At 40.7% G+C, this 25,561-nt stretch overlaps 1 protein-coding gene across 3 annotated transcripts in view; it reads right to left on the bottom strand.

Moving 5' to 3' along the window:
* LOC117816302 (membrane-associated guanylate kinase, WW and PDZ domain-containing protein 3) overlaps window positions 1–21,255 on the bottom strand; it is a 247,899-nt gene extending 226,644 nt beyond the window's left edge. For all 3 annotated transcript variants that reach the window (XM_034688509.1, XM_034688524.1, XM_034688517.1), the window contains exon 1: window positions 20,290–21,255. In XM_034688509.1, the coding sequence (XP_034544400.1) occupies window positions 20,290–20,596 (307 nt within the window). In that variant the 5' untranslated portion in view covers window positions 20,597–21,255. The remainder of the gene's footprint in view (window positions 1–20,289) is intronic.
* Window positions 21,256–25,561: the final 4,306 nt, after the last annotated feature.

Here is a 25,561-nt window from a genome sequence, read left to right as displayed (position 1 = left end):
AGACTCTGACAGATCTCTGATAACAGCCAATGATATCACTTACATTATTTTGCATCAGGCGGGCTCTAGAGGGAGGTATATGGCATCTAAACTACCTCACTACATTTAGCAAAGACTTTACCCTGTGTCCGTCCTTTCAGTGTCTTCTGTCAGTGTCCACGCTGAAGCAGAACCGTAGCAGGCCTCACTTTCTGGGGCAGTATGTAACAGAGAAAGCAGCACAAATGTCAAAGTGGAGCAGAATATTCTTAGATTATCTCCGTCTTGACAGAGATGCACAGGCGAGGGCACATCCTGACGATTAGGTGTGCTGAGATAACCGCCAGACGCTGAGCACCTCTTGCTTTGCAGCCTTTGGGAGGAAAAACATGCGCTCCTCACCTGGTAAAGGGCTCTACAGACCCTCAGATCCTGCCTATCACAGCCTGGCCTGATCCATCCTGCCTGAACCCTAATGTCTCATTGGCATTCAGTCACACGCCTGCTGCAAGCGGCGAAGGGAAAAGCTTGGCGCTCGCCCGCCGCTATTAAGATTCTACAAAGCCTGCCGTTCCCCTGCTGCCACAAGCACACAGCGAATCAAACAGCCGAGGAATAATAAAGGAGCTGGAGAGGGGATGAGGGTAACAGCTGGACCAGCCACTCGCATAGCCAAGACACAGAGACAGGGAAAAGATTTTGGTGTAAAATTTAAAAGCTCTGTTATTCTTAAAGTTTATGAAAGCAGCCGCTCGGTCTCAGCTCATGAAAATAAAACACTTTCTTCAAGTGGCTCAATCATCTGTACTAACACATAATCACCCTGGCCTCAGTCACCCCCTCCATCCCACCCTCTGTCATCTGCAAAACCACAGCGTGACCGCTTCATGATGAGCCGTATTACTGGCAAGCCTCCCATCATGAACCTCAGAGAGGCAGCGCCCCATCGGCGCAGCGGCCCTGCCTGTTTATGTGTGCCTATCAACATCCCTCCAGAATCCTAAGCTGCTTGCTAATCACCCTTTCAAAGAGCAGACTAATTCAGATGTCAAGGCCCATTACCTGTGAGCTGTCTAGAGGTGACCCGAGCCCCTATCTCCCCATGATAAACACCAGTTGGAGGATAATGCACATCTGGATTATAGGAACGTGGCTTCTGATACGCCGGCCAAGTGTGCAATCACTGAACACAGCTAAAGGGGGCGGAGGGACGATGGTGTGTAGCAATCAGTGTTGCATAAAGATAACGTCCTTCATGACAGCGCGGGGTCAGTCAGCCGCCGTATGGCCACTGTGCCTCTGGTAAAACAAACACTGTGCTCAGACTGAGGAGTGACTCCTCGCCAGACGTCCACTCCAATCTGCTCTTAGACGCTGACAGAGATGATGCTCAACCCAAAAACGACCCTCGCAGTGCTACTCTCAACCCTCCAACGCCCGCCTTCCCAATTCAGGTTCACATACACAGGAAGTGACTGATGCACGCTGAGGAGCAAAACAGAGGGGAGAAAGCAAACAAGACTCACACAAGGGATAAACAGTCTCCAGCTATATCATATAGAAACATCTTTCAGGGATTTCTGGGGTCCTATTAAGATTTTGTTTTGATGGTTACTTCAGTTTCAGGGGTTGTATGATAAGTATCTCGATATCTGCTGTTTGAATGTTGGAGTGTTTTAAATCTATTTTTCCCTCCTGATACTGATTCTTACTCCTTGACTTAAGTATCTGCCGATACCACGATAGAAATCTGAATCTAACGTGTTCAATGAAAGATATTAATGTATTTATTATTTTATGCCTGTATAAATTAAACTCTGCATGAAAGTAAACTGGTGCTGTAATTGTTCTACAAACCGTCTCAGTAAACCAAAGGATCATTAACCTAAAAAAACAGCTGAGCACCGAGCTAACAAGCTAACACACAAACAAACTAAGCTAATGTTAGCAGCTGCTCAAATCTCTTTTGGCATCATGTTTCAACCAAACTGTGTCACATTTATCTCCAAGCTGCTTAGTTTTGTGCTTCTACCCATTTTTATTATACTTTGGTTTTAATGTTTTGAAAATACAGCCCTTAAATCTTGATAGTGATTAGAAAATATAGATTTTGCAAGCTAATATTGGCTAGCAACCAACCTTTCACCCTCCAGCACTGACTATATATAAATATGGATGACATTCATCTCCTCCCAGTGTAAAAAAGAAATGAAACCAAAATAAAGCTGCAGCGCAATATACCATGACATTTTGTGCTGGTTTACATATTAGGAGCCAATATATGTGGAGTTATGTGCAGAGTTGATCTGGCCAGAAGAGCAGCAGGACAAGGGTTGCCAACTTTCTCACTACTAAATAAGGGACAGGTGCACTGTATACAACTGATGCGCGTGAGGGGGCCTGTGATTGGATGACAGGCAGTGTGATTGGCGCATGCTCTGCCACTGCCGTTTTATCTGATCTAGTATCTGTAGAGTGCAGTCTGCTGTATTTACAAAGGTTAATAGTCAATATACGGGACAATTGAGGTCCTGTATGAAACAAACCAATTTAGCCCAATATACGGGATGTCCCGGCTAATACGGGACAGTTGGCAACCCTAAGCAGGACTGACGTCACACCCCTAGCCCTGATGATAACGTGTATTTAACTCACTGACAAGACAACAAAGGTCTCTCAGGTCAGATCAGTCCACAGCAGAACAGATTCTTGAGTTGATTTGAAGCATGGTTATGGAAAGTTCAAGTCTTTTCTACTTCAAATGACTAACTTAAAGGTATCCAAAAGATTGAAATATTCAAGCGTGGTAAGAACAAGCTGCTACGATGTTAATAAGGTTTTAGAAAAACACTATAGGCTTTATGACCTATACTGCAGCCTGTCAGTAGGGGGAGCTCTCATTGTTTTGGCTTAACTTTTTGGGAGCCGTTAGGGTTGCAAAATTCTGGGAATTTCCAAAGTTAGAAACTTTCCATGGGAATTAACGGGAATAAACCGGAATAAACAGGAATAAACCAGGAATTTACTAATTTGAACTTTGGCTCTAATAGGGAACTTAAATATAGTTGGGGAAAATATATTTTAGCATAATGTTGACGGGGGGGGGGGGGGGGGTGATGAGTAATATGTAACTGAACATTCATGCTTTTGTTCTTCGATGAAATAATGAATTGTTCAATAAAATACTTAACACTTGATAAAGTTCTACTTACAAATAAATCTGTTTTAATTGTATTATTTTGGATGGATGTCTGCTTATAAATCAAATATTTATGCTTGGATATGATACCTTTCCATTAAATTACCAGTTAATTACCAGTTAATTCCAAGTTAATTCCCATGGAAAGTTTCCAATTTTGGAATATTTCCAAAATTCCCCAGCTTAACTTCCCATGGAAACTTACCGGAATTTTTCCACCCCTTTGCAACCCTAGGAGCCGCCATGTCGTCCAAACATTTTTAAAGCAACACACTTTTGTAATTTGCCTTTGTCACATGGAAACTAAGTTGAATCAGCCTTTCTTAGCACAACACAGTCTAACACAGTCACAGCCTTCATTTTCCCTGGGTATGCTGCTGTTTTGGACAAAAGAAAGGGCTGGTGAATTTTTTAAAGGCTAATGAGTTGTGGTACGCGATCAGCACACTGACTGGCATACTTTCAGATTTTCCAAAGCCAGTATTGGTATCAGAACAACTCTGAAGCATGCATGAGTGTGCTACATGCATTATACATTTAAAAAAAGGGAGTTGAAAAAGACATTTGTGTCACAGTTAGAGAATAGAGCAGACATCTCACAGCCACAGTGATGGGCAGATGGGAGCAGAGAAAAGCAGAGCTCCCCTCAAAGCAGAATGAACACTGGGTAATGAGGGCAAACAGGATGCAGATCAAAACAAAAATAACCACTTTCATACCCATTACTCCTCATCTGTTCAATCATCAGTGAAACCCTCTCTCAACTGCAAATTGGCTTCCACTGTTGGAGCCCTGTATAAAACTAAAACACAACAAATGGTTTCATAAAGCCTTAATAAATACATATTTACTGGGCTTGGATTAGAGCTAGTCATTATAGCACAGTGTGAGCGCTAACAGGCATTTAAGACGACAACAAGGTCTTTAATTGGAACTAGGGCTGAAGACACAGAGGAACTTAATCCCCAGAACCTCCCTGTTGATAAAAAACAAGGACCCCAGAGGAGATTCATCATACTGTTAACACCCAAATGCTATTTTTATGCTCTGCAACCTTGAGGCCAATGCTCTGTTAGCTTCTATAGACAATGCAATTAGAGGTTTCACTCTCACATGTTGAGGTAACTTCCAATGATGAGGCTTTTCCTTTGTGCTTTAAATTCAAATGTGAGATTATGTTGTTTGCTTGTACTGGTATGACCCTGACCCCCCTAAACATTCACTCATTACTCATTACACACCGCCACCATGACCTCTGTGCACCACCCACAGGTCCCCAGGTACGTGATCACACTGTAATATGCCCCGAGTCCTGACCACACGCCTTCAGTTGACAAAGAAATTTATGATGTGAGGCCAAAAAATCAAGGTTTACAATTCAGCGTCCTGTCAGTCAAAGCTCTGTTGAAGAGCCACAATTTCCTTTCTCTTTTTTTAATACGCTAAAAGCACCTCTTTATCCTCGACCTTCAGACTAATGACGAGAAGTATTTCCTTCAAGTAAATCACAGTTAAAAGGGAGTGTGATGAATAAATCCAATACCATCAAGATTTACTACCTTTTATGTAAGCTTTTTTCTTTTTTTTTTTTTTTTTTGGCATAAGCAGAAAAAATCAGACTTATTAGAAAAAGACTTTGTGGATGAATAAAAGACCTAAACGCATTACATAAGCTAGATATCATATTTTACATATGTTTTCCTTGTCTGTACTTAATCTGAACAAATATTAACTAATAAATAAGTAAATAAAGAAAAGAAAATAGCTATAACTAGAGATGGACCAATCAATTAGTCAGCCAATTCATGGAGATCAATTTATGGCATTTTGTATTAGTCAGCATCAGCTGATTCCTGCTCTCACATAGCTGGTGTCACCATCTCTTCTAAATGGTTACACATTTTTCATGAAAGCAGAACAAATCTAAAAGCAGTAACTGTTTAGTTGTTCAAATAAATTCTGTGATGGTGGATAGAATAATAAAGTTTGATATTCCTTCTGACATAAATATGTCACGTCCAAAAGAAACATAAAAAATCATGTTTACCAAAATAATAAGTGGGTTTATTTTCCCATTTGCTTACATGTACAACTTGACCCCTGAACAGCCAAGCTGAACCTCCAGTGTTAACAAGTTAAGTCAATGTGGAAGTGCTAAAAACTGCAATTCCTCAAGTGTCCACTTGAGGCTGGCTGCGAAAGATCAGGAAGTGTCATTTACACCCAGGTTAATAAGCCATTCTTACAACAAAAGTGTGTACAGTCTGGTTCAAAACATGATTTTGCTCCCCATAGCTCATTTTCTTACTCACTGGACTGGACAGTGATGTTTTTTTTTATAACTTATCCGTTTTCATATTAAGACAAAGGCTTATGCATAGACATTCAAAAGAAGAGACCTTGCTGCATTGACTGACTAATGGCGCTATGTAGGTGCTTGCCAGGAAGATAAAAGCCTCAACTCCTCGTCTTTGTCTGTTTCTAGGTTGACTGAAGATAAGGTTGAGTCAGCATTTCCAATATGGGGACTTTGCTTTAAAACCAGCCTTCAGAAACCAGTGGATGACACCACTGAGGCTAAAAATATTTTCTATGCAGTGTATGATTACAACAATTGCAGTCTCCCCCTGCTGGCCATTAGAAAGAATGGGCTAAGTTTGTTGGTAGTTTAAAAAAAAAAAAATTTTGTGGATGTTAAATCAACCAATCCATCTTTATTTGTATAACGCCAAATCACAACAAACATTATCTAAAGACGCTTTTACAAACGTAAAAGGTCTAGACTGTACTCTATGATAAATTATTAACAAAGACCCAACATCAAGACAGGATCAGATCCAGTCCCATCTTACTGACAGGACTAGATCTTATCGCATCTTAATCCACCATGGGCAGAGCATCTCGAAGTACTTCGCAAGATAGAGTGGCAAGGACAAACTTCCTTTAACAGGCAGAAACCTGGAGCACAACCAGACTCATGTTAGACAGCAACATGCTGGGACCAAGTTGGGGTTGGATGTTGATTCAGTCCATGTTCTTTTAGTATATTTTAGTGTTGGGATAAAATCAACAACAGTTCTTTTTTTTCTCCAGGCAGTCTAACCACCTCTAATTCTCTGGATATAAATCTAACAGACAGCCAGGAAGCAAAAACCTGTGTATACATTTCATATCTACAAGCCAATCATCATGATAGCTCTCAACATCAATTTGAAATGTACAGTTCCGTTTCCAAACCACCTCATCAAACATGCTGTTTAGACTGCAATCACTGCAGGTGCTGCTGGAGTGTGCGAGAAGAGCAGCGCCAATTTGATTAAAGTGGGAATAATGAGAGCCTGCTGGGGACCGGGAGTCATGCTACGCTTTTTGACTGTAGCCCACCGCTTTACTCTAATATCACCAGTTATCAGGCACACACGCGCACACAGGCCTACACACACACCCGCACATCAGAAGAGTATCCGGCTCTGGGGTAGATGAATTATTGAGGACTTGGAGTACGGTTGGGAGCAACTTTACGCTTGTTTGTTTTGTAGTTGTATTTATGCCTCCTCCCACAGACCCCCCCACCCCAACGTCTGCCCCCACAGACACTACAAGGCATGAGGGGGAAGGCTACCGTCAAGGATGCTATGGGGTGCTGGCAGCTCTGCTTTGCACCGGCATTCAGGAAAACAGAAGAAAGGCAATACAGAAATGCATCACCTCACATCAAAACAAGTCTTTAATTCTTGATATCTCACTTCGGCAGAGACAGAGAAGTTCCTGACGCAGATCAACATCATTAAATATTGTAATAAATGACTCCTTTGCAATTATTTGTGTTGAAACCCTCCATAAACCTCGATATGACATCAAACTTTCCATCCTTAAACTTTCCTGGGAATCTGTCTGCTCAGTGTCACCATCTCTCCTCTCCTCATGTGTGTGTTATGTGTGTGTGGCGTGAGGTGGGGATGGAGGGCGTAAAGCTTCACTACAAGTCTGACAGCTGCCTCCGGCACATATGGGAGATGCTTGATGAGAGTCACAGAGGACAAACACACTGTATATCAACAAAATGCTTTGCAGGATGATATAGTAAAAGGCCAAAGAGATAGAAAGATAGGCATGGAGCGGTTACAAAGAAATACACATGGAGGAAAACATAGAGGACAAAAACAGAATATTAATATCTCTTAAATCAGAGAGTTTAATAGAAGTGTTTTTTAAAAAGCTGCTGGTGTCAGTTTAAGGGAATTTGAAGGTCTTTCGGACAAATATGGATGTTTTTCTTTACGATGAACCGGTATCAAAAATAATCCGCCCTCACTACAACGTTTGATGTAAACTGAAATCTTCCACTACCATTACACCTCTCTGATTTAAATTAAACAGGGCAAAGAGGGCAGTGAGACACAGCACTGAGAGTAAGTAAGATGCTAATGAGGTGAGGTTGGAAGGTGAAGAATGTAACACTCCTGCTAATCGCCATCTTCTGCTGCTTTGGTACCTGTTCTGCATTTACACATGGCGGTCTGGTTCAAGTGTTGCTGTTCAGCACGCACAAACCCAGGCTGGGTAATGAGCATGTCGAGCATGTCGACCTAACAGGGCTTGTAACAAAGAGCTGGCTACGCTTCTCATCTTGATCACCGAAGAGGTAAGAGGATTGACTGTTGTATCATCAGCCTCTGACCAAGACTGAGGTTTGAGTCGCACATGTCAAAGAGATGGATTTTACACATAGTCATTTAAATAAAGTCAAAGTTAGTATAAGTGTGGCTCTAGAGTTTTAATCAGAGTGTGTTAATCCATCGCTGAAGCACCTGAACAACAGTTGGTCTACTATATGTGAGACTGCCTACAGGTTCATGGTCAGCTTGTTCATCAAAATTCAAGACTTTGGTGATCCTCTCCTCTCCTCTCTCAATCTGCACCAGAGAGAGGTCACAACACAACTGACAATATAAAAAAAGTTGTTCAGCATGATGTTTTTGTCAAACTTGACAAATGCATGATCATAACTTATCGTGCATCACAGGAGCTATAGGTACAATTACACTATCAAATATTTTTGTCCAGATTCTAATTGGAATGTTAATCTTGAATAATTTGGTTTTTAATGCATAGAGTGCCCTTCATGCTTTTTCTTTAAGTGGATTTATTGCCATGTTAACATTTCCTGATGCAGATATGTTCAGACCAAGGTAAGTATAATTCTTTGTGTGTTTAATTTGAGTGTTATTCAGAGTAAAAATATATTTATTTTCAAGACATCTGGGCTTTTTTTGAAAGATCATTATTTGTGTCTTCTTAAAATTGTCTCTCTCTCTCTCTCTCTCTCTCTCTCTCTCTCTCTCTCTCTCTCTCTCTCTCTCTCTCTCTCTCTCTCTCTCTCTCTCTCTCTCTCTCTCTCTCTCTCTCTCTCTCTCTCTCTCTCTCTCTCTCTCTCTCTCTCTCTCTCTCTCTCTTCTTGTTGTTGTCTGTTTTTTTCTTTTCAGATAATAACTGAGGAGAGAAAATGTTTAACCGTCATAAATAAAGCCCCAGTGAGGAGGTTTAAGATGGTTAGAACTATATTGATACTGGTGCTTCTTTATGAGCTACAAAAGCTAACAAGATCAGCGATTCCCAGGTACCGATTCCCGGTACCTGGGAATCGGTACCGGTACTCCGGGGTACCAATATTCGGTACTTGTGTGTATTTATGTGGTAATAAATGTTAATTAAAAAAAAAAAAAAAATCTCAAATTTGTTTAATTTAACATATTTATTTAATTTAAACAAATTTGAGATGTGAATCAGCTGTTAAAGGTGTTACGCACAGCGGAGACGCTCAGCTGGTGGCTGCGGCTGTGCGTCAGGTCTCCACGTGCGCTTTTTAATCAATACAGGATCAATACAAAACTGCTGCCAACAACAACAACACGGACACAAAGGTTGACAGCTTTAAACAGGATATTTCCCACCTTTGGATACATAGACAACAGACAGGTGGGAAATTCTGGTACGCTACGTTTACAGACCAGCAACATCAGAGCCGTCTGGGCTTTTCTCCAGCGGGACTGACTATGACCCGGTTGCGCTCCCGGCTGACACCTGACCGAATACACATGTTTATTTTTCTCAATAAGAACGAGTAGACAGAAAACTGGACACTGTGAGTCTGAAGTACTTTTCTGTTAGTATTATGAGCCTTCACTTTATAAGATTATGTCCGCGGAGAATATTTTAATGAGCCTGATCGTTGATATTCTGCGTGTCAAACGTGTGCCCGTATTCAATCCCGTCAGTTATATGCATTTTGTTGCTGTAGAAAATAAAATTTAGGGGGAAAACAACCTATTTGGCATTGTTTATGACATAAGAATAATAATGTTTTTTTTATCAATTAATCGATAATTGATCGTTAACATTTCCAAAAATCGATCACGGAAAATACTTAAAATGTACATCCCTAGTACCGAAACATGGTACCGTTTGACTTTACGTGAGTCGGTACTCGGTAGTACCGACAGAATTCGGTTGGTACCTATAAAAGTACCAAATTCGGTACCGATCCCTAACAATGAGTGACATATTTGACTGTTGAATGAAATCAGGATGAGATTTTGTCTCAGATAGCGGTCTTAGGATGAACAGGGCGAGATCAGAAAGGTGAATCATGATCATCTTTGACCACAGGGGGGCGCCAAAATCAACACAAAGCAAAAGTTCCTCACAGCAGCTTTAAACTCCTCTGATCACTTAACAAACTAGTTTTCATTGACTGACATCTTCAGCTCAGAATTACAGAGGAGGGATCAAATCATGGCCTTATCTTGTATCCCCTTTAGCCTCAAACTATCCTTGATATAGTCAAACTTTAGATACTATTAAGTGGACTTGCAGTCCTAAGTTGAAAATGTGTCCTTTATTGCCACATAATGATAACCACAATGAAAGCCGGCATGGGTTCCACTTTTTATAACACAATTTTTTCACAGGGCGATTTTTGTCCTGTAGTGAAATGAACAATGATAGCCTGAAAGTAGGAAAACCTCATTGTGTTATCCAACACACATCTGAAACTCTGCCGCTTGCTTTAGGAGAGGGTCAGTGGTAGTACAGAGCTTACATATTTGCAGTTAATGGGCTGAAACATGTAAAACCCCTGGTGTGGTGCTTTAAACCCTTATAGGAGCACATCAGAGAGGTTTCATAAACACAGCCGAGAAGGGTCTGATGCAACACTCTGCTTATGTTTCCTCTCGCAGAGGTCTGCCACATTTGTATTTTATATTCTGTGTTGCCAGCGTTTTAAATTATTAATGAGGCATATGAGAATTCAGACCCACCTGTGGTTCACTTTGTGTACAGTAATCATTTTATCTCTGTTTATTTGTTTTCCCAGCCTTTATCCAGCCAGTTGGCACAAATGAGATTAGGAATGTGTTGGTTTTTTTTAAAGGACGCCGGGCCTAGAAAGTGGTATTAAGACAGTTGTCGACAACATATGATAACATGCAAATTCGGCAACAGAGCAATTAAAATCACAAAGTAGCCACACAAGCACCCAGCAGTCGATAATCCAATTGCAGAACAGCTGGATGAGTGCCCGAGCTTAAACCGATCTTAGCAGAAAAAAAAACAGCTGACATCTTGTTGAATCTGCATAAAAACAGCAGCAGAGAGCCCTTTCAGCCTTAAATGACTTTGTTATGAGTTCTCTGTCAAAGCAGCGGTGTACATGATAGTTCTCCTGCTCCACTCAGCTGATTGTCTGAAACATCTCGAAGGCGAGAACAGATGTCTCTATTTATTTGACCAGGCTCTCAGGGCTGCTGTGTTCCCACTCCCGCTCTCAATCCCCCCCCCCCTTTTTTTTTTGCAGCCGACTGCAAATCTCTTCGCAGTGACAAAGCATCGCCTGTCAAGAGGATGAATCCATTGAGAGGCACTTCCTGATATGAGAGGTGCATTAATGTGATTAACCCACACTCACTATTGCCGTTTGATACAGGGGCTTAGGGGCTCATGTCACTCTGTATTCTTCTCTATTGGCACGATCAGCAGGTAATGGAAAATAGGCTGATGTGTGAGCAGGAGCCAGCGACTCAGAATGTAATCTGGAGTAGCTTTAGAGGTCTGCTTTATGCAAACTCAATTACGCAATTTGGCTGCAAATTTCAAAGATGATTAAGAAGAAAATTAGCTCCTGAAACGGAGTAGCTTACAGGAACAGGTGATAACACCATTCAAATGCAGACTTAATGTGTTTTCATTATAACGACAGCGACTATCAACCATTAAAATCAATAATCTCCCGAAGAATTGAGTTATCCACACATCCTTAAGGTGTTTGAGCTTCCTAATTAATTAGCATTTGATTTAAACATACGAGCAATCTGGTGGATATCATAAAAGAACAACAAACCCATCTGTCTGAGCGAGAAACAAAGCAGCAGAGTGCATCAATTTTAAAGAGAGGGCTTGCATACATGTGTTTCATACACTCACACAGCTAATACTAATCATCTAAAAAGCAAAAGAGAACTTTTCACTGAAGCTCTGCTGTGTTCTGCACAAAGAAATTATTCATTTGATGTGAGAGTCATCATCTTTTCCGCTGCGTAGAAATGGCTACAGGTTGTACGTATGTTTTCTTTGCTCCGTGATTGAAGCTACAAACATATAGGAGGCAAAGCAGAGAATAACAGAGCGGAAAGCAGGGTAAAAAAATGAATTCTGGAATGCCAGTCATTATCCTTTTCATCAGGCATCTTTCCTGATCCTTAGCTGGGGGTAACCGGCAGAAATAGATTCGTGTACCGAGCACGGAGCTTTTAATAGAGGCCTCTCCCTGCTTAATCAAAGATACTGAGAAATGAGCACAGCCAGCTAACGGTGTGTCGTGAAGTGTCTGTGCTGGCTCAGTGTGAACTTCTTCATTTCAAAGCAGTGTGTGTGTGTATGTGAGGATGTAAGCATGTGAGAGAATACTCAAGGCAGTCCCTGGAGAACATATGATGCACCAGAAGCAGTGGTAGGAAAGTAAGTGAAGTGCTGTGTGAGACTCTTTCAGCTCACATTTCTCTCGATCAATGGCTGAGATAGATAATAGCCTCCACAGAGACTTGCATCTTGCATTCGGTCTCTCTTTCTCCTCACCCTGCTTGCCTTAAATCCTCATTTCTGTTTTTTGGATTTACACTCTTTATGACCCAATCCTTTTCCAAACCCCCTGGCCTTTCCCCAAGTTTGGGAGCCCCTTCGACTGGTTAGTTGCTTTTAAGAGTGGAGCCACAAGAAATACAGCTATAATCTTTAACTAGGAGAAAGGACACCACTACCTATGGTACCTTTTTATGAAACAGAGGATGCTCTATCGTGACTCATCATCTCCAGAAGTTAAGTTGACAGCCTGAGCGTGACTTTTCTGGAATTCTTGCGATAACAATCAGATAAGATACTCCTCTGTATTCACATTTTCTTCTAAGGGAGTCAGTGAAAACAAGTTGACTGCAATGCAAATTAAGGTCCAAAATTAACATTTTCATTCGTTGGAAATTGCTATTTTTTTTCCCCATTTGATAAACTGTAGTCAAACCATGGCTGTGTCTGCTTGTACTGCCACCATGATGGAAAATAACACCAACACTGCACCTTTCAGAGACATTTCACTGTGAAAAAAACTCCCAGATGGTACAGTTGACAAGTTAAAAGTAATATGCACTTTGTGTTACACAGACTCAAAATATCACCATAGGGCTTCGAGTTTAACAACCACCTATGAGCTGAGCATAAGAGTGCAGCTAATCACACTGATGTCCTGACTTGTGGGTGAAACTAAATCAAAGAAGTTAACAGCACTTGCTAAAACTGACTGCAGGCCAGTAAACAGTGTAGAAGACTCTGGTCTGATGGATGTCCTCAAGTTGGCATCATAGACTGTATAAATAATGGACGTAGTATCCGTGATATCACCCATCTGTTTGTAAAGCACTGTTTTAAGGCAAATCGGCGGCGGCAGCCATATTTGAAATGCTGAATTCAACATAACTGCTGTCGAGCAAGTATGACGTAAAGAGGCAGGCTTTGAGCCTCCTCACCAACAGCTACAGTTTTCCCACCAGTCATTCAAGTCAGCTGTGCCTCTCGTAATGGAAAACTCATAATCTTAATATCTTCGAAATTGCTGCGTTGTGAAAAAATTCATCCCCCGTACAGTGTGTCCCGATAAATGAGCTGTCCAGACTACACTGTTTTTAGTACCATGCTGTAAACAAGTTTATTTCTGCTGTAAAGCTTCTCTGAATTTGTGTGTATATGATTTAGGTTACTTGAGCCAGCCTCAAGCGTACACTCGATGAACTGCAGTTTTTAACACATCCGCATTGGCTTCAATTCTCGCAGCCAAGGTTGCCGCTTGGTTGTGATGTTGCTGTCATGGCAAACAATAGTGTCACACAAACAGGTCTTGCATCTGCTCCATCTGTGAAGCATGCTTGGAAGTTATTCTAACGACAGCAGATGTCAACGTAGCCCTCTATATGTTGGTTGGCTTTCTCTTGAGCAGAGTGGAAACAAACACTTTTTTGTATAATCTTAAGGCCCTTATAGAAAGCTACCCACCTACATTGCAAACTTGTTGGAGTGGAATTATGGATCCTACATGACTAGCTCTTTTGATTGGCTCTTTCTAAAAGTCATTTTACACTGAACTCGGCAGGTAAGTGTTCTCCATTGATGCCCCTAAATCATGGAATACCCTCCAACAGTCATTTAAGTTGATATCTATTCCCTCTTTTGCAGAGTTTAATAATTTGATCTCTCACCACTGTGTCTCAAAAGGTGTCTGTTTTAATGGATCTATTGTTTTATGAATGATTATGTTTGTTTCGTTATTTCTGAAGTACCTGTGATCTTGACGACATTGGAAATGAGGGAAACCTTAAATGTCTTTTCGAGAATAAATAAAGATTTGAATTGATTTGAATGTGTCAACCATTCGTCTCGAGATCACTGTTTTACAGCTGGGAGTTTGTCATTGCCATCTTCTGTTTTTTTGGAACCAGGAGTGACCATAATTGAACGTCAGGGTCGATACAAATTTCTACATCTCCATTTCAGTTGTCAGCTCTCCCTGTTAAATCATACCCTGCTTCATCGTTTTATTATTCTCTTAAATGGACGATCATTTTCAAAATGAACACCATGCTGTATTAGAGAGGACTTAAAACTACTGATTGAGACTTATTATGGAAGGGAAAAAAAATAAGTGAGAAGGCTAATTTTCTAATCTGCTTTCATAGTCAGACTTCTTTTTGCAACCAGTGGAGTCGCCACCTGCTGGCCATTCGTAATAATGCGGATTTCAGGTACTTTCACAAAGGCTTACTTCAACTTTGAAATTCAAAGCTTGATCCGAAAGGCAACTGAACTTGGTAGAAGTTGCCAGTCCAGTTGCCTTATGGATCAAGCTTTGAATTACCATGACCTGGATGACTGAGAACCTTCACAGACATTCCCCTTTGAAACAACAGTCTAGGACTCCTTCTGTTATACAGTCTGTGGTCTGCATCTGAAACCACTGCATTTAGAGGGTGGTTAACAGAGCTAACCAACCATAACCCTCTATCCCTGTGAGAGCAAACATCTCAACACCTTAGATAGAGCCTGGAAATGAAGGGATAGGGTCTAGTTGTTGTGGGGGAAAGTGGGGAATTAAGATTCTGCTTAAGTCTTCCTTTCCCATTTTACCCCCTCCGTCAGCAGCACAGGAAGCCAACCAGCTCAATGAGTGAAAGCAGAGACAGCAGACGAAGATCTTGGGAAGAGTACAAGAGAAGATCCAAGGTTGAACCAGAGAGCCAGTCCGTCTCTGCTGGCTGCTGTCATGCCATCACAGCTTCCTGTTTAACAGCTGATCCTCCAGGCCCTAAAGCCTCCATCAGAGTGGAGAAAATCCACTCACTAAGTCAATTATGCAAGAGGTGTGAATTAAACATGAGGCTACCACACAGGAACGTATACACACAATGCATATGTGCACACATATGCACAATATGTAATCATACAATGTAACAACTGCATCTGTAAGCTGATGCCCAAGAGGGCTCTGTGAGGCCGTTTTGCAAACAGGACACGCAGCCAGAGATATTCTGATGCCTTTTTCCCTTCCTGGCAACAATACAACACACAGACCTGACTACTGCTCCATACTTAGCATGCCTACGAAGTAGGAATGTTACGTCAATGTCTATGTCACGTGGAACAGACATCATGTGGTCTTATATTTCGCTATCAGGGAGGTGTTTTAAGTTTAAAGCATGTTTCGATGTGAATGAGCTGACTAAAGGTGTTGAGCACAGCGGAGACGGAGTTCACATGCTTATTTTTTTCATTAAGAACGAGGAGACTGAAAACTGGACACAGTGAGTCTGAAATATGTTTCAGTTATGTTGTTGAAGTAAATCCACATGTTGTAGTCCGAGCCTTCACTTTATCTGACTGTATGTCAGCGAAGATTAAGAGCCTGCTCCACACGTTGATATTCAGCGTTTTACATTTTGTACGCCTCGATATGATCCGTAGCTGTTTAATAATAATAATTAATGTAGGGGAAAAAATGCATTTGGCATTGTTTTTGACATGGAAAATGTTTCCTGCTTTTTTTTTTTTAAATTATTAATCGATAATCGATCGTTAACATTTCCAAAGATTGATCATGGAAAACCCTTGAAATGTACATCCCTACTACAAAGTCAAATTGATTAAATATACATATTAGACTTCATTGTTAACAGCTCTATGATAATAACAGCGTATGGATGTAACTGTTATGAAGCTTTGATCAGTACACAGAAGAAATACTGACCTCAAAACTAGTGAACTGTGTTTTGCACTACGTCAACTCATGTCTCACTCAGTGGTAAGAAAATACCAAAACATTACCATAGTGAAAGTTAAAACCCCAACAAACAAACATGAAATGTACGTGCAGGAGGCGGGCAGAAAGGCAGGACACGATTTGATTGGTTTCATATTTTGGCTCCCAAAGGCAGGGATTGGTTGGTTTTTTCCCTGGTTTACTCTGGCTGTAGATTGTGGCTTTTTTTCGCTCTTTTTGAAGAACACATTATGTATTGATTGCCATTGGGACATAAAGATCATTTTAACCAGTATAACAAAAAGTGTATATAAATCTGACTACCAACCCCAGCTTTAAAAAAACAAGCTAAGCATTTAAAAACTGCTCTCCTGACCTCAAGTGACTGATATGAAGAGCATATTTACTTTTGTTCTTATTTACTTTTTTTAATACAGCCAATGTGTGATAAAAACTGCAAACATTGTGCTAGCTTTGGTTAACCTTACACTCTTTGTTAGCAGTGCACTGCCATCTACCATCATCAAGTAGCCTAATAAACTGGGTTAGATTAGGGTTATTTTCTACAGTCAGAAAGTATCTGTGCATGCCAATGCTTTGGGAAAGAAGAAACAAGGTTTTTTTGGTGGGGGTCTAACAGATGATGGAATACAATATGTGCATTGACCAGCATACTCGGGTATCATTAACAGATCTACTCTTGTTAAAAGCTACATTCCAGGGAAAAAGAAAAGGGACGTCTAGTCCAGACGGGTAAGGATGACAGAGAAGAAAATGGTGATGAGAATTTTGCCATCTCTGCCACCTATTACTTCCCTGTGAGCTCTAAAGAGCAAAAACAGCCTTGCGTGGGAGTTAAGCCTGGAGCATAAGGCAGAGCCGATTTTCTCCCCTATCTCTCTTTATTTTTCTCTCCCCTGCCTCTCTCTCCCCCCTCTGTTTCTTTGTGTCCCTCTCTCTCCCCCTTAGTCTTTCGTTCCTCTCTGCCCTTTATTAATCATCCTTGGTTAGTGGGGCAGAGAGCTTGGTGTTTGGAGCTCTTGGGAGTGTAGAGTCATGAAACACACGCACACAAAAATACACACCTTAATGTGCGTGCACACTAATGGGCCACAGACCCATAAATCTTGGCAGATATTTTCCATTCATCTCTTCTTTGCTTATGAAAAGGTATGAAAATCAATAAAAAAAAAATGCTAAAAAAGCAGGAACTCCCTCAGAGTGACAGCATACACGCCATTAATAGGGTTGTGCACATGTACAGCTGATCTTCAGGGATCCTGGCCTGAGGTCCTAGGACTCAGCTGCTGTGGCTGATGCTGATGTAACCTTTTGTACAGTCTCAGTTGTTGTTTAGCTAAAGATGTTCCTGTATCATTTTCTCCTGATACCACGAACCCTTAACGATAACCCCAATGTGATTAAATAAGCTCATGTTATACGTAACAGCTGCATACCTCTAACCCTGTATGGATGTGATATGATGCTATTGTTGTATTACGGCCTGGCGAGGAATACTGACCTAGAAACAAGCTAAGCACCTTGAATCAAAGTAAGCTGATCATGGCCGCAGCTCAGCTCACAGCCTCTCTTGACGCATCTGTCGAACATAGAATATTAAATCATAAACCGTCTTATTTTTGTGCTTATACAGGTTTTAATTATCTTAACTTCATGACTTGAATCCTAACCACTTATACAAGATGAGCATGTAGAGACGAACTAAGCTAATGATGAACAACAGCATCTTGTGCCAGAGAGACATAAATAATAGGGGTGTAACGATTCATCTACTACGTTGATGTATCGATTTATATTCCTATGATCCGACTACATCGATCTGTGCTCTGCAAGTTAGCCTTCTGGACGACATATATCGATCTAACATTGTTTTAAAAGGTAATAAATCGAATTTATCGATACTAGGAAATAACTCATTGGATTTAAGCACAAAAGACTTTAAATGGATGTGTTTTTTTTGCACTTTTAGTGATAAAGACTTTAAACGTTACTCAATTCAGGCTGCCTGTCTGTGACATCATCGCCACGCGCCAGCAGACAACAAAACAGCACGGCGGATGGCAGAGGAGAAGCCAGCGAGCGAGAAATGATCAAGCCACCAATGGCCACTCCAGTGTGTTGAAACACTTTGGCTTTTGCAAAGACGGTGATGTTCAAAATAAGTCGCTTGCTGTTTGTAGGATATGTAAAGGTCAAGTGAAGTACCACGGCAACACCACAAACCTATCCAACCACCTACTAAGGTGCCATGCAATATCGTCCTTTAATCGTATCGGCAACCACAAATCATGATATGAATCAAATTGTTGTTAAAAAGAATCGTTACACCCCTATTATTTCATATTTTTGCAGGTTTTTAATCACCTTATTCACATTATTAGAGAATACAACCTTAAAATGTGTGATTGGAAACACTTCATCTTTACATTTTGCCTACTTTGACAAGCGTTTCATTCTCTGCTAGCTATGGCGAGCCTTGCAGTTTCTGCTAGCAGCGCACTTTCTTTGCCAACACTAGCAGCTAACGCCAGCTATAAACTATCGTATTTCTATGTAGGTTGCTGTTTTGGAGAAAAGAGAAACAATAGCATTCTTTGAGAGTTAATAAACTATTATGTTGGATCAGTGCGTTGACTAGTAACCCTGCAATTTAATCTGCATTACAGTCATTTTCCAATAATTCTGGTGTCAAAAAGCCCTAAAACAAAGAAGTGCAGAATCTTCCTGAGTCACAAACACACAAATATCACTGAAACCCTTAACCCGAGGACCTCTGCTTGGGTCTGAACCAGTACAGCACACAGCGGGAGCATCAACACAGCCATCACAGCCATTAGACCTCATTATCAGAGTGTTCAGATGCTGCAGCCAGCATCCCTTTGAGAGCTGGATGCAGAGTGATGGGACAACAACAGGATAAAACATGGCCAACCACTCCGGCTTCCGTGGCCAATGTGCAGCCGAGTAGAGACTGAATAATGGAGGATGTAATTAGGCCTTATTTCTATGCATGTAAGTGCACTTAGCTTGGAAAGATCCAGTCGGGCTACATGCCATTATTACCATTATCACTATTTGATCTCCCTGAGAAAGTGGTGAGTGAAGTCTGCTATTGGATGTTAAGTCTGGGATTTCCTCTGGGAGGTGTACACCCCAATCCACCCGTGACACAAGCGTTTATGTAGTTCACACTAATATTCAAAACTGTCTTGTCACAGTAACCCCTCATCAACTTATTTATGCACCAACCTTTAACTGTGTTACTATAATTAAAACATATCAAGTGTACACTGCAAAAACCCAAAACTAAGCAAGTGTTACATCATATTATTTTAGTAAACAAATCTCATCAGACTTAATCTAAGACACATTTTCTTTGCGCATACAGACTCAAAATTCAAATTTTAAGTCTAGAGTCCAGATCTTCTTACACTGGCACAACTGGAGTTATTTATTCAAATGATTTTAATCGTTTTTATTGGTTGTTTGTTTTCTGACATGCCTTATACATGGAATCTAAAGCACTTTTAAAGAAGTCTGCTTTCACCCCTATGTGTTCTTTCATGCTACATCTGTTTTGACATTATGTATGTATGTCATGATCTGATATCTCACTGGATGCAAAACAAATTTACCTACAGGTACAAATAAAGTAACCTGAACCTGAAACCTGGAACTGACTTATTCTGAGATCTTACATGCCGAAAATTAGGTCTGAATTCCTTGAAATGAGTAAAAAATATGTAACAATGGGGTAAGAAATCTGTACTTCTCAAGTTTCTTGATTCTAGAATTAAGTCTTAATTCTAGAAAGTTAAGTCCAATAAGACCAGAACACTTGCTTAGTTTTGAGTTTTTGCAATTTATATCTCTGTAGGCTATTTGTTGACAACTTTAACTTTTATGCACTCAGCATTGTCTCATAATTAAAAAATGTAAAATCACCCTGTGTGTTTTTTACCCCTTCAGATATTGATACACCACAGGGAGACCCATGGAGCTCCTGGATGTGGCATGAAGGGAAGTTTGTGAGCTTTAGTCAATCTAGTGATGTCACTGAATCTTAATATCAGGCTGTTTGTAGGCTTGTGTTCTTGTGGTTGCCTACATGACAGTGTGCGTATATTCATGAGGGTTTACTCATATCTAAACGCTCATCTCACAAACAAACAGATCTCAGGTGTCACAGGAGCAGCAGTGGAGTGTGGGAACACAAAAGCAGCTTGGCACGCACCTGGTTTCACAGTCTTCAAGCGAATTGGCTCCCGAAAGTGGCGGATGACAGCCAGGGTGTCCCGGTTAGTAAGTCCACTCACGGGGGTCCCGTTCACCTCCAGCAAAACGTCTCCGTAGTAGGGCAGCTTCCCGACGTGACACACCAGCACGTCCAGCTTCATCTGGCCCAGGTAGGGAAACTGACCCAGCTCTGCTCCCCCAAGGACCTCCACTACAGAGCCAAAATCGCCCAGGTTTCCCCATGACACCGCGCACTCCACCACTTTACTGGACCAGTGTTTCTTCTTCTTCAGTGTCCTGGACATGGTTACTCCCTTTTTTTGGAACAACTATACAAGCTCACTGCTTTACAGTCGCCTTGGTTTTGCTGTTGTTAGATAAACGCGGAGTGACGCGGCCTAATAAACCCTCCTGAGTTCTTCTCCCGACCTGCTGGGGATTTCATCTTCCTGACATGTAAGAGGCTGCTCTTCACGCGTGAATCTGCCGCTGAGATCTGTCATCCCACGGGCATACACTCCTCTGGTGTGCGCGCAGTTGCCTTGGCTGCAATAAATCCAAGCACTCCTTGTGCGTAAAACAGGAGAATAGAAAGCGATAAGATGGGTCTAAAATTCGAACACTTGGCGTTTTCTGCTCTGTGGGGCCATATTCGCGCTTCCCCTCGTCTCTGGAGGATCCTCCCGACGACAAGCAGTCGAAACACAACGTAAACAGAGCGTATTTTACTCACTCAGCGGTCGATTTTGGAGTGTCTGTCGCTAAAATGTGGTGCGTCAAAGAGAAATCCCTCATACCTGTGGGCAGGCTGGAAATAGACGTGCGGCAGCGATCACCAGGAGGCGGTTTATGCAGTTAGGATCCAGCCCATGATGACTGAGCGGACAGACATCTGCGAGCGTTTGTTTGCTACAGGTTTGAACACACCTGGCACCGCCAACAGAGATGTTGCCAGGCTCCGAAACGCCCCTTTTTACGCTCAGTGGCGGCAGTGTTGCTGGCTCCATCCTGCGGTGTGATGTGGTACTGAGTATTAAAAAATATAAGAGTTGTAAATTAAATTTAACTTGAGCTATTGTAGTCTCTGTCTGCAATTGAAAAATGATGGATTTATCTGCTTGATTTGAGCATGAACGGAAACTGTCACGTTTATTTTGTGAAGTTTAAAACAAAAGATTAAGACTGCTCTCATTCATCAAAATAAAACATCTAAATAAAATTAAAATTAATCTGTGATAATAAAAGTTTGAATTCCAAACAAAACATTGCAGAGAAATAAAATTTGTTTGATTGAAAATTACTAACATATTGCATTTGTTGGAATGTATTATACTGCTGTTGTTGCCATGGTGGAGACTGGCCAATAGAGATGTGTGACAAAGTAAGCCCCGCCCACAAGATTCAGCAAAACTTTTTAAATCAAACACAAAAGTTTTTGTGTTCCTGACAAAACTTTTGGATTTACAATGAAGAGACAGGAAATTTAAATAGTTTACCGGGACTGTTTATATAATAATAATGATAATAATAATAATAATAATAATAATAATAATAATAATAATAATAATAATAATAATAATAATACATTTTATTTAAAAGCGCCTTTCTCAACACTCAAGGCTACTTTACAGAGGGATTAAAACACAATAAATACAATAACACAATAATATAAATAAAAACAACAAGCAAAGTAACACCAAGTTAAAAAGAAGCAGAGAAATGAAACAGAGAACGCAGCTTGGAATATATGGGTTTTCAGTTTTGATTTTGAGAGGGGTAGAGAGTCAATATTTCAATATTTCGGGTGGGAGTGAGTTCCAGAGTTGGGGAGCAGAGCGACTGAAAGCTCTGCTCCCCATTGTGCTGAGATGGGCAGAGGACACAGAGAGGTGGAGGGAGGAGGAAGACCTGATTATAAAATATGTCATTAACTGTTTATTGCTCCTCACTCCTCCATACCTCTCTGAACTTCTCCACATCAACACACCCAGCCACACTCTCAGGTCCTCTTCTTCCATTCATCTCACTACACTACCAGCCCGCTTAACCACCATGGGGTCCAAAGCCTTCAGCCGGTCTGCCCCCGACAGTCCCCGCCTCAGGAGCTCCCTCCCACCAGACATCAGTAACATCGACTCTCTTTCCATTTTCAAACCACATCTCAAAACACATCTTTTTAAACTGTCATATTCACTCTGATTACACCTCTTCACTGCACTCTATATCATCCTGTTAACTTTATTTGTATTTATCAATTACACTGCATCATGCCTTGACGATTTTATCAGCCTATTTTTTGAACTGTTCTTTTTTAAACTAAAATTTGTGAGTACATATGATTTTCATAAAACCAAATCTTTGATTTGCAGTGTTTAAAGTTTTTCCTTTATTCCTATTTTTTCTAATTGTGTCAAAAAAAAACAACAGAAAAGTAACATAAACTGTTTGTTTTTTTTCTTTAACCAAGTTTTTATCTGAATAAAATGACATCCCCATCATGGATTCAAGACACATAATAGATAATATAATAAAACTTCCAGAACCCCCACACAAAATATCTTCCTCTACCTCCAGGTACATTTTCACCGACTTATATTTTGGATGTTTTATTTTTCTTGTCTTTGATATAAGGCAGCATAAGTGACTAACTAAACTACACAGAGCATGTAATCCCAATTTGAAGCATGCTGAGCAAATTACCCCCTAATTAAGACTCTTCATTTGCATACAGTGAGGTAAGTACTCCTAGGGGAGAATATCCAGTGTCTCCACAGCACCCCCTACTGACACACCGAGAGAAATCAAACAATTTGCTGCTCCAGTTCATCTCTCCCTCAGGTCTTTGATTTGCACTTGCATACCTTCACAGCAACCATCACGCCCGGCTGCACCCAACCACATTCATTCATGCATGAGCTGTGAGAGCATGCCTGAGCTCATTTTAATGGTTAATTGTCACTGACTGACTGTTATCCACAGCTTTGTTTTTTCTGATTGTTTATGCAGAGGATGCACATGCAGTCGCCTCAGTGCTGTGTTCATACATAAATCATCAGCATGCGAGTCGGTCCAGAGCTGAAAATCTGACCTTTAATCTGAAGGGGGGGAACTGTGCTCCCTCCTACATACAGAGTCTTCACAGTTCACTGCACAGGTTTTTACACGAGTGCATACATTTTCATACACTCGTGTTTGTATGAAAATGTTTAGAATGAACAGTTCTGTCTTCTTTAAATGATGGACCCAGCTGCTTAAAAGTAATCTGATCTCATCCTGGAGAGAGCTTGTTCTGAAGACCAAAATCCACCCTTGAAATTGTATTAGATTATGTAATCCAGCTTTGATTTGGTGTATCAGACTCTGAGAATGTGTCAAACTTTTGCTTTGATATTACATGTAACATACATTGTTACATTTTGTTACATGAATCAATTAATCAATCTTTATTTATATAGCGCCAAATGACAACAAACGTTATCTCAAGACGATTTACAAACATAGCAGGTCTAGGCCACTCTATGTTAAATTATTAACAGAGACCCAACACCAAGACACGGTAAAACTCAGTCTTATCCCATCTTAATCCACCATGAACATTGCAACTTATATTTTTACAGACAAACAAGAAAACATCGTACAATGACAACCACTAGAGCCCAATCCAATTTGTTTTGAAATAAGTTATCTTAAAAATAAGAAATAAAGGAAGGACTCATGAATTAGAAAGAAGACATGATACATAAAATAAATAAATAAATGAATAATAAAAAAAAATCAAATATAAACGTATATATAAAATAAAAATAAAACAAAATAAAAATACAAATAAATACAAATAAAATAAAACAAAAATTGTTTCTAACAAACAAAATCTTGAAATTAATTTTTACAACTTGGCCTATGAAACATATATTACATTAGTCCACCTCGCAGTATTTAGCTAGTTACAGCTGCCATGAAAAACTTTCTTTTAACAGGCAGAAACCTCGAGCAGAACCAGACTCATGTTAGACAGCCATCTGCCTTGACTGAGTTGGGTCTGAAAAGAGGGATAGAGGAGAACAAGAGATAGAGGGAGCGGTAATAGTGATGAGATGAGTAGTAGTAGCTGAATCAGCTGGGGTCTGGAACGTCCACAGCAAGAGGACGTCTACGGCAGCTCAGATGAACCTACGAGACAAGGGAGCTCAGGGACTCCAAAAAGGACTATGGTTAGTAACTTTCAATGGGACAGGCAGGGTTTAAGTAAGTAGTCAGGGGAAGGGGGTAAGATAGGATCCCAGTGTGTCAGTGCACCAGTTCCCCCGGCAGTCTAAGCCTATAGCAGCATAACTAAGAGTTGGTCCAAGCCTGAGCCAGCTCTAACTATAAGCTTTGTCAAAAAGGAAAGCCTAATCTTAAAAGTAGAGAGGGTGTCCCGGACCCTGACTGGTATATGATTCCAAACGTGAAGAGTCCGTGTAATCTGGATTAGGAAATCTTGAAAAGTGTGTATCTAGGGAAAACTGGGCCATGTTTTCTTACTGTACTCCAGATAATCTTAACTCTTTTTAAAAGTTTGAACATCTGGGGATGTATCCAGATTAAGAAAACACATCACCTGATTTTCCTCCAGTTTTGAATAACAGTGTTTATGATCTGATGCAGAATGAAAGCTGTTATCTTATCAGATCACGTTAGAACAACTCGGCCCTGGTGTCAAACTGCTGCTTGATGAAAAATTGAAGCCGTCAAACTGAAGAGGTATTTAAAGGAAGCTCTGAGAGATAATTAAACTCTATAAATGTCACCTCATCTCTGGAGATTAGCAGCCTAAGTGTTTCCCAGCATGTGATGAATGATGCTCACTTTACTCTTTCCAAAACCCGCTCCTTATATAATACAACAAGCTGGATGCTGACACAATGGGCGTGTTGACTCAGAGGACAGACATAGGTCAGCTTCTCGTGGTCGAGGTAATTAACTCTATAACTGGAGGTGAGGAGCGCACCTTCTGTAGTATTTATGAGGCTGCTCTCAGGGTGTGACATGTAGAAGTCTGAGTTGCAACCTCTGTACATTATGTTGAATAAATGATCACCTTGTAGTGAGAGATAAACAACACATTCAAGAGTTTGATGCAACAGAAGATCAAGAAGCTGTATTCAGTGTTCCCTGTGACTCTGCAGGATTTATGTGAAGACCTTTAAAAGTGAGACAACATCAAGACCGATGAAGGACAAACAGTTTTCATAAGGCTCATATTAGCTGGATTTGTGCTGGCTTGACAT

This window comes from Notolabrus celidotus, chromosome 1 (genome assembly GCF_009762535.1).
Source record: "Notolabrus celidotus isolate fNotCel1 chromosome 1, fNotCel1.pri, whole genome shotgun sequence".
Lineage (NCBI taxonomy): Eukaryota > Metazoa > Chordata > Actinopteri > Labriformes > Labridae > Notolabrus > Notolabrus celidotus.
This window is presented reverse-complemented; position numbering and strand designations above follow the sequence as displayed.